The following is a 15,984-nucleotide window of genomic DNA, read 5'->3' on the forward strand; positions in this document are numbered from 1 at the left end:
GGATTGATTTTCTGTAGCTTGGATTATTACCTTCCAAAAATCCATTGAGCAACTCTCACAGTCTCACACTATTGGAAACATAGAATAGAAGTTTGAAGATGTACAGTTTTGGTTGTGATCTTTGAACTTTCTGCTTCATATTTGGGGAGGGGATTTTTCTTCTGTTTGTATTTTTCTGTATGTGCATTTATCAGTACCCCAGTAAATCATCTCCAAAGGAATTGAAGCCTTCTTTAATCGTCTTAGTTGAGCAGTGAGGATTCCTTGTCCTCACATTCTTGTCCATGACTTGTCTATTTTGCGTATCTGGAAAAAAGCATTCTGTTCTGTATTGCAAACAGGAAAGGACTTCAATTGATTGGCATGGTGTTCTTGTGCGCATTAGTCCACAGTGACATTGTTTTACTGGTCTGCAAAGTTTTTGTTGCCTGTATATTGATGTCCCTCATATTCTTCCTGTGCACATTTGATTGCCAATAATTTTTGTCTCCCCCTCTTTTGCTGGTTGTAGCTTCATGTTCCTGAACTAGCTCTTTCCTACTGTGATCGAATCTACGAGTCTCAAGTTCACCAATCTTCGGCGAAAATTCTCAGCAACATATACCTCACTCTCCTACAAATCTATTTAAATCCTAGAACAACAAAAAACTTTGAGAAACGAATCAACAATCTAGTCTCAGCTCCTAATGCTGAAATTAGAAGGGTTAATTCCACAGCTTCAATCAGAGGTAGAGGTCGTTCCACTAAAAAAATTGCTGAAATAGAGGGTGCAGAGGATGTCCGTTTTAGTCCTAGCAGCACAGACAGCGGAAAGAGTGATGGTGATGGTGATGGTGATGCAGATGAAGCCAGTGATGAAGGAGGTTCTAATATAATGCTTGAGGAGGCCCTTGATTTGCTTAGCCAAAGATGGGAGAGAATTAATGGAGCACAGGCCTTAAAAATGTTACCAAGAGAAACCAAGCTAAAGGTACGTTGATAGTTTCGTTTCAGTATACGATCTGAAAAAGTTTTCTTGAGTGAGTTGCTATGTTACTGCGAGTCTTCATATTACCTTGCGTACCCATAACTTGTGCCTGACCCTCGACACTCGAGCATGGGTATGGGTATGACACTACATATCATTTTAAACCCAAAAAAAAGAAATTTGGTCATAAATAGCCAAGTTCAACACTTGTATACACATTCGTGCCACATACTTGCCCAAGTTCTAACCAGACAATAGTAACATAGGTGAGATTTATCTGAAGCATTTTTGAGCATGTAAATATGTAATACGCAGTAACGCATGCGTCGCAGGGTATGCTTACAATAGTCTGTTGGAAGAATCGATTACTCTGCGAAGTGAATTTAGACACTGTTTTAAACCTTTGTTTGCTGTTGCCTGATTCTGCTGTATCATTTGTCAATGCCAGAACTTGCTTCCATTTCTTGGTCCTCTACTCAGAAAATCCAGTGAAGCACATAGAAACTTTTCTGTTATCAAGAGACTCAGAGAGTGTGAAAACCTTCAGGTGTGTATCTCCCTTTTGGTTAATCAACGTACACATTTTCCTACAAAAATAAAATAAAAATCTAATGATAAATGTTTTTATAAGATGTATGATATGAGAATACGTGTTTGAGGACAGGCACCATGAGCTCCTCTCTTGTGTACTTCCGATGATAAATGACTAGGCCATTACTCTATTTTTCTTATGTCAATTGAAGAATTAATTTGTTTACACTTAAGTGATGAAAAGAAATTTAACCAAGACGAAACCTACTTGATTTAGATATAAGAAAGAAGATCAAGGAGTTCTTATATGCTAGATTGGCTTTATCCTCGTGGCTAAGCTTCAAATATAATTTGCAAACAGGTTAAAGGTGACCTATACAGTAAGATGAAAGCGGTTGTCAAGGTAACCGGTGATAGCATGTGCTCCCTATGCAACAAGAAGATCGGAACCAGTGTTTTCGCAGTTTACCCAAATGGCACCACCCTCGTCCACTTTGTGTGCTTTAGAGATTCACAGACCTTGAAGGCGGTGAAAGGCTCACAATTAAGAAAGAGATCCTAATCGCTTTACTCTTTTGGGGCATATTCTGAATGTGTACCCTTTCATCGTACAGATGTCCTTCTTTCCTTTTCCTGTTGACCTATTTATCTGGCAAATAGTCTTCAATTTCCTGGGTTTTTTAATTGAGCTGTGTGTTCGAGTGGTAGCCTCTCTCAAAGGAATGCCCCTTCCCGCTTACTGGTTGATTAATCCCATACATTTCCCGCGAAGGAAAATTCCAAGAGGTATGACTGAATTTGTGTGTGTATTATGTTGCTCATTCTGGGTGCTTTATATTTAACCCCTCCTGTATTTTTAACGGGTTGGGTTGGCAATTTTATATACTCCGATATCCCCTTCATGTACTCCGTTTGATTCAACCTTTGTAACTTGTAAATGTATCCTCATTGAGTCATTGTACATGTATTTTTTGAAAAAAATAATTATTCGGATGTGCCTAATCCATTTCCGGTTTTTTTTATGAATAAAACCGAGTTCCCAGAATTTCATCAAAGATTACATCAAACTCTTTTTCATGGGTTACAAACTTACAATCAATTTCAAACAGCAAATGCAGAACAGACAAAGCCGTCACCACTACCGGCCAACTTAAGTTTAGGAAATACAATGAGACATTATTTCCGAGGCTTGGCCACAAAGCGGTAAACTATGACACCGCCTCTTTTACCATCGACTGGAGGATCCCGGTGAATAACATCCACGGAAAACACCTTTCTCGCTCTCTTAAAGAAGACCGCCTCTTTGTTCCACCTCTTGACATGCGCCATAACAAACACCTTCTCTTCATCTCCTAAACTTAACAGAAAATATTTCAAAGTTTCCAACAACGGCTCATACGAATGATCATGATACACCAAATCAGACCCCAAAACGACGTCGAATCCCTTCCCAATCACCTCCATCTGCTCCACATTCCCCCAACCTAACTCCGCCGCAACCAGCTTCCCTCCTCCCGAGCCAACAACCTCGGCATTGGCGGCGATATTGAAGTCAAGGTTAGGGATGACATGAGCAAGGTCCGTCACGGTGACGTCAGCGCCGAGAATAGCGGCGGCGGCGATTCCGACAAGTCCGGTGCCGGAGCCGAGTTCGAGCAACCGTAAACGACAATTATCACGGCGGAGGAAGGGGTGGAGGATGCGGTGGTTGTCGAGAAGAGAGAGTAAGGTGGAGGCGGCGGGCCAGAGTTGGAAAGCGATGCCTTGAGAAGCGAGTTGACGGATGACGATTTCGGCGTTGACTGCGTTGACGTGATGCCGTATTAGTTGTTGGTCTTCGGAGGGAAGAACTTCGTCATTATCGTTGTCGTTCTCATTGTCGTCGCTGTCGTTGCGGAGGTTCGTAAATGAGATATCCATAGGTCGATGAGTCTCCGGTGAAGTAGTTGGAAGAAGGATTGGATTACGGTGCGCCGTTTCAGGAAGTTAGGGTGTTCGCATCTCAATTCATTTCTTCTATCTTGCCGCCTAAACAAGTAGGTGTTACTTTTTTCCAAGTGGATCTATTTTTTTTGGATGACGAGGAAACTCGAACTTGAATTTGTTATTTTTTGCGGCTATTGGATAAATTTTCGAGTATATGTAATAGGTTAATTATGCTAATTTTTTTTTGTAGGTCACATACTAGAGGTTTAGAAGTGATAGCGCAAGTCATATTACCCGTACAAGAAGTAACCGGTAAGTCTTATATTATTGTTTCTTGGAAAATATATTCTCTCGTCTTTTCTAATAATCATCCTCATTTAAATTGATTAAAATTAAAGTTTGTTACGTTAAATTAAATAAGTATTAAATGACTAAAAGTAACTTTTCTTATGACAATAACCCGTAAAAAATCTTTTACAACCATAATTTCAAAAAAATAATATATAAAAGAGGAAAATGAATGATAAAGGGTATCATTGTACTGTATAAATTACTCTTTATTATTTAGGAAAAATAAAATATGGAGTGCTAGTCAGGCTGCCCTTAAGAGTATTAGACATTATTAGTCAAGCCTCAAATCCAAAAGCACTACCAAAAACAACAAAAGGCTAAGCATACGAACAACCAAAACAGATGATAAGCTGCAGTTGCCAACCAGTGGCGTAGCCAGAATCGATAGAGTGTCGGATCAATTTTATCGTGATTATTGCTATGTTTCTTTTTACTATGGGGTCCAAAAGATATAAAACTCATATCAAACAAATTTAACAAAATAAGACACACCTATTGCCCGAAAAGCAAGACCATACTTTCCTCTGTGGGTGCTCCGTGCTTACACCACTGTTGCCAACAGCAACTGCATCACAACCTCCAACACCAATCCTTCCGCTGCCAGTTGCCTTATTCCCATCCGGTACATTCCCTCATCACCTCTGCCAAATCCCATTCCTTTATAACCACATATGGGCGGTTGGAAGCGAAAGGAACAAACCTCCAGAAAGCCAGATGAAGCATTCAATAAATACTCCTGTTTCTCATGATAGAAGCGCCCCTATAAAACCAATAAAGGCCAACCACCCGCTTCATTTCGTCTGGTGCCTCAATAAGTCCCGTACTTGATAGCGGAACTTATTGTGATTGTAGTCGAACAAGGTCTAAACTTATTGTCCTCAAAGAAGGTCTACTCGACACAATGCAAGCCAGCATTTTAGTGTTCACATTCGAACAAAACAGCAGATTAAGTTCCCGTAAGTTTGTGCAGCTTTCTACCAATTCTTTCACGCTCTTTGCCGTTACTTCCTTACAATTTGCCAAGTTCAGATATAAGAGTTTAGGACACGCTTTAGCAATTTCTGATATGCACTCGTCACCAAACTTTCCTTTTGTGAGATTTAACACCTCCAAATTCAGACTCGAACCTACAAAACCCGTCCCAAATAACACTGATTGCATCCATCCTGCTATATCCAAATGCTTTAGTTCGCGGCAGCAGTTCACTAAATTTCTTATCCCTTTGCTTGTGAGATTCTCACAAAAGCTTACATTAAGACGTTCTAAATTCGGACACATGAGCCCAATTTTTTCAAGCATCTCATCCATCAAAAGATTATTTGAACCGAGCTTTAAGCACTTAATATTTTCCACCTTAACCAATGGTTCATCTAGTTCTCCTTTACCAAGTTGTGTGTGCGCAGCATTCATCTCTTCAAGTGCGGGACAATTCTTCACCAGCATTTGAAATGTCGAAGTTGTTAATCTATTACAAAAGCCTATATTAATCGCAACTAAATTGCCCAAATAACAAACTAAACCTTTCATTGCCTCATCCGTCAAGTTCCTTACCCCTCCAATATTCAACTTCTCTAACTTCGGATAAGCACGCAAAAATGTTGAGAGCCCACTAGATGAAGCCTTACAATAGAAAGGCGCCGTAAACTGAGTCAAGGGTAAGTCAGCTTTAGCAATCGAACACAGCAATGTGTCGTCTACATTCCCAGTAAAACATTCAATTTTCGACAAATTCTTACAAAACCCAATGGAATTCTCAATACTAAACAATGAATCGGATTTCTCCAACCTTGATTGCTTACATGGGTTTACGGAAATCCCGCTTAACTTGGCGCTATGGCGCATAACATACCCAATCCCATACTCAGTCACTGCACCACTCCCATGGACCTTAACATCAGTAAGATCCAAGCAACAGTCAGATAATGCAATCATTGACTTATCAGTGATGAACTCATTTTCAGACAGATTAATCTTCCTCAAACATTTCAAATGTTGAGCTAAACGCGAGATACTCTTATCACTCAAGTCATTAAAACTAACATCAATCTCCTCGAGCAAGGGGAAAACACGACAAACAGCAACAAGTTGTTTACCACATAAACCGCTAATATTACACAATGTGAGTACTTTGACATTATTAGGGTGTGAACCCACGCAGCGGAGACCATCTAGAGGGAGGTGGATGTTGCGGAGGTGAATGCAACGGAGGTGAGCGGTGGCACTAGAGGATACAATGAAAGAGAGGGCAGCATCGGCGAAGGCAGCAGAGGAATAGATGGACAGGGTTTGGAGGGAGGTGGAGAAGCGGCGAAGGAGAGGGAGGAGGAGGGAGTTGAGGTTACGAAGGAGTGGCGTGGTTAAGGTTAGAGAGAAAGGGAGGGTGTTGGTAATGGAAAGGAGGTCTTTGCAGGTTAAAGAGAGGGAGTATATGTGAGTATTGCGGAGGGTGTGTAGTTTTGATATGATTAGTTTCCAGCAGTCTGTTGGGATGTCTAGTATTGTGGTCTTTTCGGTCGTGGTTGCGGTCGTGGTGACTGTGTGTTGTTCCATGGACGGAGCTTGTCTGATCAAGGATTGTCAACCAAGAAAAGAAGGTTGCTAGTACAACTGACAACAGGCACCATCGGCGGTTCTATATACAACATTTCGGGGGTGCGGGGACACTGGAAAATGAAATTCTTTTTGCATATTTTGTTTAATTTTCAGGCTAAAATATAAATTTATAAAAATTTTATGTATAAATAGTTCTTAAATATTAATCAGAACTCTGGAAATAAATTTTCTGGATCTGCCATTGGAAATGACGGCATGCAATCGAAAAAAACAAACAAAAAGAATTCGAAGGTTGTTTAAAAGATTTAAAAGACGAGTAAGAATGGTTACATTGGTAAGATTGAGTGAATCCATGAGCATATGGTGAAATTTTCAGCGTTTTGGTGGCGAAACAATGGCCAATTCTCCCAGATGAGCATATGGTAAATCACATGAACACAATATGGTGAAATTTTCAGCGTTTGATGATTTATTTTTTATTTTAATTTAAATAATATTAAGTATGAATACAAATGATTCATTTTAAGCAAATTTGGGTCAATTCCAGTTATTTGTGATTGGGTAATTTTCAGATGGGGTGATTGCTGATTGGATCTTTCGGATCGAGTCAATAAAATTCGAGTTATGTTTGGGTTAGGCAGGGTCAATTTGAGTTTCGAGTCTATTTCAAATCTCCAATCTGATTGATTTTGATAGGTCTATTCATATACCGTAAACCCAAAATCAGTTGAAGAAATGAATGTTACACAAACACAATACATACACAGAAGCCGTAACTGCACAAACAGTAGCAAACATTATAACTGGAGATCAATATCCTCTATGCCTTAGCACCTTGCGACCGCCTTTTGCCTGGTGCCTCAGTAAGCCTTGTAATAGTTGTCGGAGGAAGTCATTGTCCGCAAACAAGGTCTAGCGGACACAATGCAAGCCAGCATTTTAGGACATACATTGGGACATGACTGGAGATTAAGTTCCCTTAAGTTTGGGCAGCTTTCTACCAATTCTTTCACACACTTTGCCGTTACTTCCCTACAATTACTCAGATTCACATATACGAGTTTAGGACTTGCTTTAGAAATTGCTGATATGCAGTCGTCACCAAACCTTCCGTCTGGGAGTTTTAACAACTCCAAATTCATATTTGTACCTTCAAAAGGCATCCCAAATAACACTGATTCCATCCATCCTGCTATATCCAATTGCTTAAGTTCGCGGCAGCAGTATAGTATTTTTCTTATCCCTTTGCTTGTGAGATTCTCGCAGACGCTTACACCAAGATGTTCTAAATTCGGGCACATGAGCCCAATTTTTTCAAGCAACTCATCCATCAAAAGATCATTTAAACATAGTTTTAAGCACTTTATATTACTCACCTTAACCAATGGTTCATCTAGTTCTCCCTTACCAAGTCGTGTGCTTACAGCATTCATCTCTTCAAGAGCGGGACAATTCTTCACCAGCATTTGAAATGACGAAGTTGAAAATCCCTTACAAAAGCTTATATTAATCACAACCAAATTGCCCAAGTAACGAACCAGCCCTTTCATCACCTCATCTGTCAAGCACGTTTCTTCTCTAATATCCAACTTCTGTATCTTCGGATAAGCACTTATTAATGCTGAAAACCCCCTCAATGAAGCCCTAGCGGAGTTAGTACAGTTCGACATTGCAAACTGCGTCAAAGGCAAGGAAGCTTTAGCAATCGAACACAACAATGTGTCCTCTACATTCATACTATAGAATTCAAGTTTCGACAAATTCCTACAAAACCTAATTGAATTCTCAATACTAAACAATGAATCAGGCTTCTTCAACGTTGATTGTCTAAACGCGCTTATAGAAAACCCGCTTAATTTGGTGCTATGGCGCATAACATACCCAATCCCATATTCAGTCAAAACACTGCAACCATGAACCTTAACATCAGTAAGATCCAAACAGCAGTCGGATAATGCAATCATCGACTTATCAGTAATATACACATTTTCAGTCAAATTAATCTTCCTCAAAAATTTCAAATGTCGGGCTAAACCCGAAATACCCTTATCACTCAAGTTATTCAAACTAACATCAACCTCTTCAAGCAAGGGGAAAACCTGACAAACAGCAACAAGTTGTTGATCGCATAAATCGCCAATTCTATTCAATGCGAGTACTTTGACATTATTGGGGTTGGAACCCAGGTGGCAGAGACCGTCTAAAGGGAGGGCATCAAGAGAGTGAAGGTGAAGGGTGCGGAGGTGGGCAGTGGCATTATAGGATACAATGTAGGAGATGGCAGCGTCAACGGTGGATGAGGAGGAGTAACTGATTGAGAGTGTTTGGAGGGAAGCGGAGAAGCGACAAAGAAGAGGGGGAAGGAGGGAAGTGAGGTGGTGGGGAAGGAATGGACTTAAGGTAAGAGAGCAAGGGTGCGTGTTGGTAACGGAAAGAAGGTGTTTGCAGGTTAAAGAGAGGGAGTATATGTGAGTATGGTGGTGAGAGTATAAGTTAGTATGGTGGGGAGTTTGTAGTTTTGATAGGATTAGGTTCCAGCAGTCAGTTGGAATGTCTAGTATTGTGGTTTTTGGGGTGGCAGTCGCGGTGGCAGAGTGTTGTTCCATGGGTGTATTCTTGAGGTTGTCTTAATTCTGCAATGATACAAAGTCAGAGACACTGTGCAAGTATTGTTCCAAAAATGTTGTCACCCAAACTGAAAAAGTCTTGGAGATTAGAAATAGTCTCTATACAAATGTTTGAAACTTTATTTAACACGGCGAAAATGGCCTGCAATCAAATAAAATTCCAATGGCCCTTCAAAAGATTTAAAGGACGAGTTTAGAATGGTCCTATTTGTCAGAAGTTATAAACAATTTTTCGTTTAGTTTCATCTGAAATATGCTTGAATTTCCTCACGGGATTTCCTTTTGCCACAGACAAATATGGTACTAAAAGCACAAAAGAATGTGTAAATCGCGAAGGTCTCTGAAATTGACATCAAAACCGGTTCACAGTGAGGTAATGCCGAGTATTTAACTTATTAGTGATTGATACTCCGTCTATATTAATGCTCCGGAGACAGGGGTTGTCTATATGGGCTATAGCCTTACATATTTTTCTGATAAAAAAGTTTTACTGTGTAATATAGTCATTGAATGAAGCAGGCAAAGTTGGTTGTTACTTGACACTTAGCATTTAGGTTTAGTGTTAACGGGAGGTCAGGAGTTCAAGCTTCTTAACCAACGTTTTTTGTATATTTTTTTTGGTACTTTAAGCTTAATATTCATGAAGTTTTAAACTTATGAACACGATATTTTATATTTTTTCTGGTACTTGGCTTAAAATCATTAAATTTTGGACTTGAAATGGTTTGAAGTAAAAAAAAAAACCTTTTTTCTGGTACTTCTTAACTTAAAAATCATTAAAATTTGGACTTGAAATGGTTTGAAGTAAAAAAAAAATTCTTGAATACTCTATATTTATTGAAATATATTTCCGACTCTGATTTGCGCGCACTTAAGATTATATCATTTTTGCCCCCTAAATTAAAAATTCTCTCTGTATCACAACTAGAGCTATTAATTTTTTTAACCATATTTCACAATTTTTATAAATATAGCCCTATATGAACTCAAATCCTGACTCCGCCACTTCACTGCCTCCATCTACACCTTTCTTAGTAATTTAGACGGATTATTAGTATAATATCACGGGAACTTTACTTGGTTATTTAGACGGATAATAATTCACCTGGAAAAAAATACTGATAAAGTTCTCATTTACATACACAATTCACTTATTTTGGGAGGGAATATACATAATACACTGATAACATCGCATCTAATCACTAATCACTAATCACTGATCACTCCGACATTCGCAGAAGCTGCAACTGCAGCATTACCAACAACAATAAAAAGGCACAGTAGTAATAATACACACAAACCAGCAAACCTCCAGAAAGCCAGATTAAGCATTCAATAAATAAATATTCATGTTTTTCACGATAGAAGCCCCCCTATAAAAGCTAACGGACCCGCTTCATTCCGTCTGGTGCCTCAAGAAGTCCTGTACTTGATTGGGCAAAGTGATGATGTCCTCAAAGAAGGTCTACTGGAGAGAATGCAAGCCAGCATTTCAGGGCTCACATTGAGTTTTTTTTGTTTTTTTTTGTTTTTGGTTTCTTTAGGGATCACATTATAACATCCGTCGAGATCAATTAGTCGTAAGTTTGTGCAATTTTCTACCAACTCTTTCACGCTCTTCGCTGTTACTTCCCTACAATTTGCCAATATCACATATAGGAGTTTCGGACATGCTTTAGCTATTTCTGATATGCACTCGTCTCCAAACTTTCCTTTTGTCAGATTTATCGCCTCCAAATTTAGACTCGTACCTTCAAAATCCATCCCGAATAACAATGGTTGAATCCATTTTTGTATAACCAAATGCTTAAGTTCGCGGCAGCATTTCATTAACTTTCCTATTCTTTTGGTTGTGAGATTCCGACAGAAGCTAACATCAAGATATCCTAAATTCGGGCACATGAGCCCGATTTTTTCAAGTAATTCATCCTCCAAAAATTCATTGAAATTAAGGTTTAACCACTTAATATTATTATTCACCTTAACCAATGGTTCATCTAGATCTCCCTTACCAATTAGCGTGTCCATCGCATCCATCTCTTCAAGCGCGGGACAATTCTTCAACAGCATTTGAAATGTTAAAGTTGTTAATCTAGAACAGTAGGGCCATATTAATCACAACCAAATTGCCCAAGTAACAAACCAACCCTTTCATCATCTCATCCGTCAAGAACGGTTCTTGACTAATATTCAGCTTCTCTATCTTCGGACAAGCAGTTATTAATGTTGAAAACCCCCTCAATGAAGCCCTAGCGGAGTTAGTACAGTTCGACATAGTAAACTCGGTCAAGGGCAAGGCAGCTTTAGCAATCGAACACAGCCATGTGTCCTCTACATTCATATCGTAGAATTCAAGTTTCGACAAATTTCTACAAAACCCAATTGAATTCTCAATACTAAACAATGAATCAGATTTCTCCAATGTTGATTTTCCAAATCTGCTCATGGAAAACCCGCTTAACTTGGTGCTATGGCGCATAACATACCCAATCCCATATTCAGTCAAAGCACTGCACCAATAAACCTTAACATAAGTAAGATACAAACAACGGTCAGATAATGCAATCATCGACTTATCAGTGATCAACACATTTCTAGTCAAATTAATCTTTCTCAAAAATTTCAAATGTTGGGCTAAACCCGAGATACCCTCATCACTCAAGTTATTAAAACTAAGATCAATCTCCTCAAGCAAGGGGAAAACACGACAAACGTCAACAAGTTGTCGATCACATAAACCTCTAATACTATACAATGTGAGTACTTTGACATTGTTTGGGTTGGAACCCAGGTGGGAAAGACCGTCCAGAGGGAGGGGACCAAGATAGATTAGGTGAAGGGCGCGGAGGTGGGTAGTGGCATTAGAGGATATAACGTGGGAGAGGGCAGCGTCAACGATGGTGGAGGAGGAGAAATGGATGGAGAGGGTTTCAAGGGAGGAGGAGAAGCGGCGAAGGAGAGGGGGGATGACAGAGGGGAGGTGTGTGTATAAGGTAATAGAACAAGGATGTGTGTTGGTAATGGAAAGAAGGTGTTTGCAGGTTAAAGAGAGAGGGGCTATGTGAGGATGTTGGGAGTGTATGTGATTTTGGTGGGGTGTTTGTAGTTTGGATAAGATTAGGTTCCAGCAGTCTGTTGGGATGTCTAGTATTGTGGTTTTTGCCGTGGCGAAGGCAGAGTGTTGTTCCATGGGGTGTAGCTGGTTGGATTAAGGAATGTCAACCAAGAAAAATGTTTGCTATTCTTGATTGTCTTAATTCTTCAATGTTGTCACTGATAATACTGAAAAAAGTCTGTGATTAAAAATAGTACATGTTGTAACATTATTTAACACGTCGAAATTAAAACCGCCTGCAATCAAAGAATATTTCAAAGCCCCTTCGAAAGATTTAAAGGACGACAAATTAGAAAGGTCACATTGTGCAAGAATAATCGCATGCATAGGTCAGCTGAAAAAGTCCTGCGATTAGAAATAGTCTGTGCATATTTGTAATTTGTAAATATAATCTGTGCGTCGAAAGGACAGCCTGCAATCTAAAGAACAAAGAAAATTTCAAAGGACCTTGAAATGGTAAACGAGTAAGAATAATTGCATAGGTCAAGTTTGATTGAATTTATGAACAAATCGAAAAAGTCGAAGAATAATGCAGTAAATTACAACATACATAGAATCTAGCAAAGTGATATCCTGTAGAACAAATTGTAAGGTTGCTTTGTCGGATTTATTGGGGTTTACAGTAGTCTAATGCGGTGTTTCACTAGCACGCCCTGTCTTACTTTACCTCTGAAGTCTGCTAAATCATCGTGTCCAGTGATTTTTTGCCTGGCGCCTTAATAAGTCCTGTACTTGATGGGGGAGGTTATTATCCGCAAAGAAGGTCTAGCGGACACAATCCAAGCCAGAGTTTCAGCGCTCACATTGGAACATCTCTGGAGATCAAGTTCCCGTAAGTTTGTGCAGTTTTCTACCAACTCTTTCACGCTCTTTGCCGTTACACCCCAACATTCTGCCAAGTTCAAATATAGGAGCTTAGGACATGCTTTAACAATTTCTGATATGCACTCGTCACCAAACTTTCCTCCTTTCAGTTTTAACACCTCTAAATTCAAACTCGAACCTTCAAAAGTCGTCTCAAATAACATTGACTGTATCCATCCTGCTATATCCAAATGCTTAAGCTCGCGGCAGCACTTCACTATATTTCTTATCCCTTCGCTTGTGAGTTTCTCACAAAAGCTCACATCAAGATGTTCTAAATTCGGACACATGAGCCCAATTTTTTCAAGCATATCATCCATCAAAAGATAATTTGAAGCGAGTTTTAAGCACTTAATATTGTCCACCTTAACCAATGGTTCATCTAATTCGCCCTTACCAAGTAGCGTGTGCATAGCATTCATCTCTTCAAGTGCGGGACAATTCTTCACCAGCATTTGAAATGTTGAAGTTGTTAATCCATTACAATAGCCTATATTAATCGCAACCAAATTGCCCAAATAACAAATCAAACCTTTCATCGTCTCATCCATCAAATACGTTTCCCCTCTAATATCCAACTTCTCTAACTTCGGATAAGCACGCAAAAATGTGGACAGCCCACTAGAAGAAGCCTTAAGAGAGTTAGTACAGTAAGGCGCGGTATACTGGGTCAAGGGCAAGTTAGCTTTAGCAATTGAACACAACAATGTGTCCTCTACATTCATAGTAAAGAATTCAAGTTTCGACAAATTCCTGCAAAACCCAATCGAATTCTCAATACTAAACAAAGATTCAGACTTCTCCAATAACCTTGTTTGTTTAAATGTGTCCATGGATATCCCGCTTAACTTGGCGCTGTGGCGCATAACATACCCAATCCCATTTTGGGTTATATCCTTACAACCATGAACCTTAACATCAGTAAGATCCAAACAGCAGTCAGATAATGCAATCATTGACTTATCAGTGATCAACACATTTTCAGACAGATTAATCTTCCTCAAAAATTTCAAATGTCGGGCTAAACCTGAAATACCCGCATCACTCAAGTTATTAAAACTAACATCAATCTCCTCAATCAATGTGAAAACAAGACAAACAATAACAAGTTGTCGATCACACAAACCGTCGATGTTGCACAATGTGAGTACTTTGACAATATTTGGGCTGGAACCCAGGTGGCGGAGACCGTCTAGAGGGAGGGCATCAAGATTGCAGAAGTGAATGCAGCGGAGGTGAGCTGTGGCAGTAGAGGATACAATGAAAGAGAGGGCAGCGTTGACGGAGGCAGCAGAGGAATTGATGGAGAGGATTTGGAGGGAGGTGGAGAAGCGGCGAAGGAGAGGGAGGAGGAGGGAGTTGAGGTTACGAAGGAGTGGCGGGGTTAAGGTAAGAGAGAAAGGAAGGGTGTTAGTAATGGAAAGGAGGTGTTTGCAGGTTAAAGAGAGAGGGGCTATGTGAGTCTGGTGGTGGGTGTGTAGTTTGGACAGGATTATTTTCCAGCAGTCTGCTGGGATGTCTAGTATTGTGGTTTTTTCGGTTGCAGAGGCGGTTGTGGTGACGGTGTGTCGTTGTTCCATGGATGGAGTTGGTCTGATTATGGATTGTCAACAAAGTAAAAAAAGGGTTGCTATGCTTGAGTTTCTTAATTCTGCAATATTGATAAACTCTCAGACATTGTGCAACAAATTGAAAAAAAGGGTTGCTGTGCTTGAGTTTCTGCTGGGATGTCTAGTATTGTGGTTTTTTCAATAATGCTCATATTTCTCATGATCGAGCTTTCAATAATTTAGTTTGTTTGTGTAGGATTAACCTAATTGTTGATAATTTTAGTTAGTATTGTTGTTAGTTTGAGAAGTAGGGCTGTTTATTTTGAAATTTAAGATGGAACTTTTTCTCATGAAATTTGAGTTACCTTGGCATTTTAGTGTTTGAGGATTCCATAACAATCACATTATAAACTATTCCCTCCGTCCCGCTCATTTGTTTGCCTCTGGTTTTGGACCAAGTAAAGAGGAGGGGCCAATTATTAGATAACAAGTGGACTAAATTGAGTGTGGATGATTCAATTGTCCATCAAAGATATTCCTAAAATAGAAAGTCAAATAAACTGAGACACACAAAAATGAAAAAGGCAAACAATTTCATCTTCACCTCTGATATCAATCCTTCCCGGGCATCTGCAACATTCCCTCATCACCTCCGCCAAATCCCATTCCTTACAACCACACATGGGCGTCTAGAAGCGCTGTTTCTCATGATAGAAATGCCCCTATAATAAAGCCAATAAAGGCCAACGACCCGCTTCCTTTTGCCTGGTGCCTCAATAAGTCCCATACATGATGGGGGTAGTTATTATCCTCAAAGAAGGTCTAGCGGACACAATCCAAGCCAGAGTTTCAACACTCACATTGGAACATCTCTGGAGATCAAGTTCCCGTAAGTTTATGCAGCTTTCTACCAATTCTTTCACGCTCTTTGCCGTTACTTCCCTACAATTAGCCGAGTTCACATACAGGAGTTTAGGACATGCTTTACCAATTTCTGATATGCACTCTTCAACAAACATTCCTCCTTTCAGTTTTAACACCTCCAAATTCAAACTCGAACCTTCAAAATCTATCCAAAATAAAACTGGTCCCATCCATCCTTCTATAACCAAATGCTTAAGTTCACGGCAGCACTTCACTAACTTTCCTATCCCTTTGCTTGTGAGATTCCGACAGAAGCTTAGATCAACATATTCTAAATTTGGGCACATGAGTCAAAAATTCATTTAACTCAAGTTTTAAGCACTTCATATTATTCGCCTTACCAAATGGTTCATCTAGTTCTCCCTTACCGAGTTGTGTGTACATACACAGCATTCATCTCTTCAAGCGCGGGACAATTCTTCAACAGCATTTGAAATGTACAAACTGAGTTAGTACACTTAGACATCACAAACTGAGTCAAAGGCAAGTTAGCTTTAGCAATCGAACACAGCCATGTGTCGTCTACATTCATATCGTAGAATTCAAGTTTCGACAAATTTCTACAAAACCCAATTG

At 39.6% G+C, this 15,984-nt stretch overlaps 3 protein-coding genes across 3 annotated transcripts in view; 1 reads left to right on the forward strand and 2 right to left on the reverse strand.

The window, feature by feature from the left end:
- Positions 1 to 15,984, forward strand: part of LOC141643587 (vacuolar sorting protein 39) — a 64,501-nt gene that overhangs the window by 6,526 nt on the left and 41,991 nt on the right. Inside the window, exons 10-12 of the mRNA XM_074452792.1 lie at positions 512 to 970; positions 1,416 to 1,514; positions 1,860 to 2,492. Coding sequence (XP_074308893.1) covers positions 512 to 970; positions 1,416 to 1,514; positions 1,860 to 2,060 — 759 coding nt within the window. The 3' untranslated portion in view covers positions 2,061 to 2,492. The remainder of the gene's footprint in view (positions 1 to 511; positions 971 to 1,415; positions 1,515 to 1,859; positions 2,493 to 15,984) is intronic.
- Positions 2,467 to 3,531, reverse strand: LOC141643588 (uncharacterized). Its single transcript, XM_074452793.1, has one exon. The coding sequence runs from the start codon at positions 3,416 to 3,418 to the stop codon at positions 2,675 to 2,677; it is 744 nt and encodes a 247-aa protein (XP_074308894.1). The 5' UTR covers positions 3,419 to 3,531; the 3' UTR covers positions 2,467 to 2,674.
- LOC141641738 (uncharacterized) lies at positions 12,787 to 14,514 on the reverse strand. The gene has a single exon (XM_074450386.1). The coding sequence runs from the start codon at positions 14,512 to 14,514 to the stop codon at positions 12,787 to 12,789; it is 1,728 nt and encodes a 575-aa protein (XP_074306487.1).

This window comes from Silene latifolia, chromosome 2 (assembly GCF_048544455.1).
Source record: "Silene latifolia isolate original U9 population chromosome 2, ASM4854445v1, whole genome shotgun sequence".
In the NCBI taxonomy this organism is placed as follows: Eukaryota; Viridiplantae; Streptophyta; class Magnoliopsida; order Caryophyllales; family Caryophyllaceae; genus Silene; species Silene latifolia.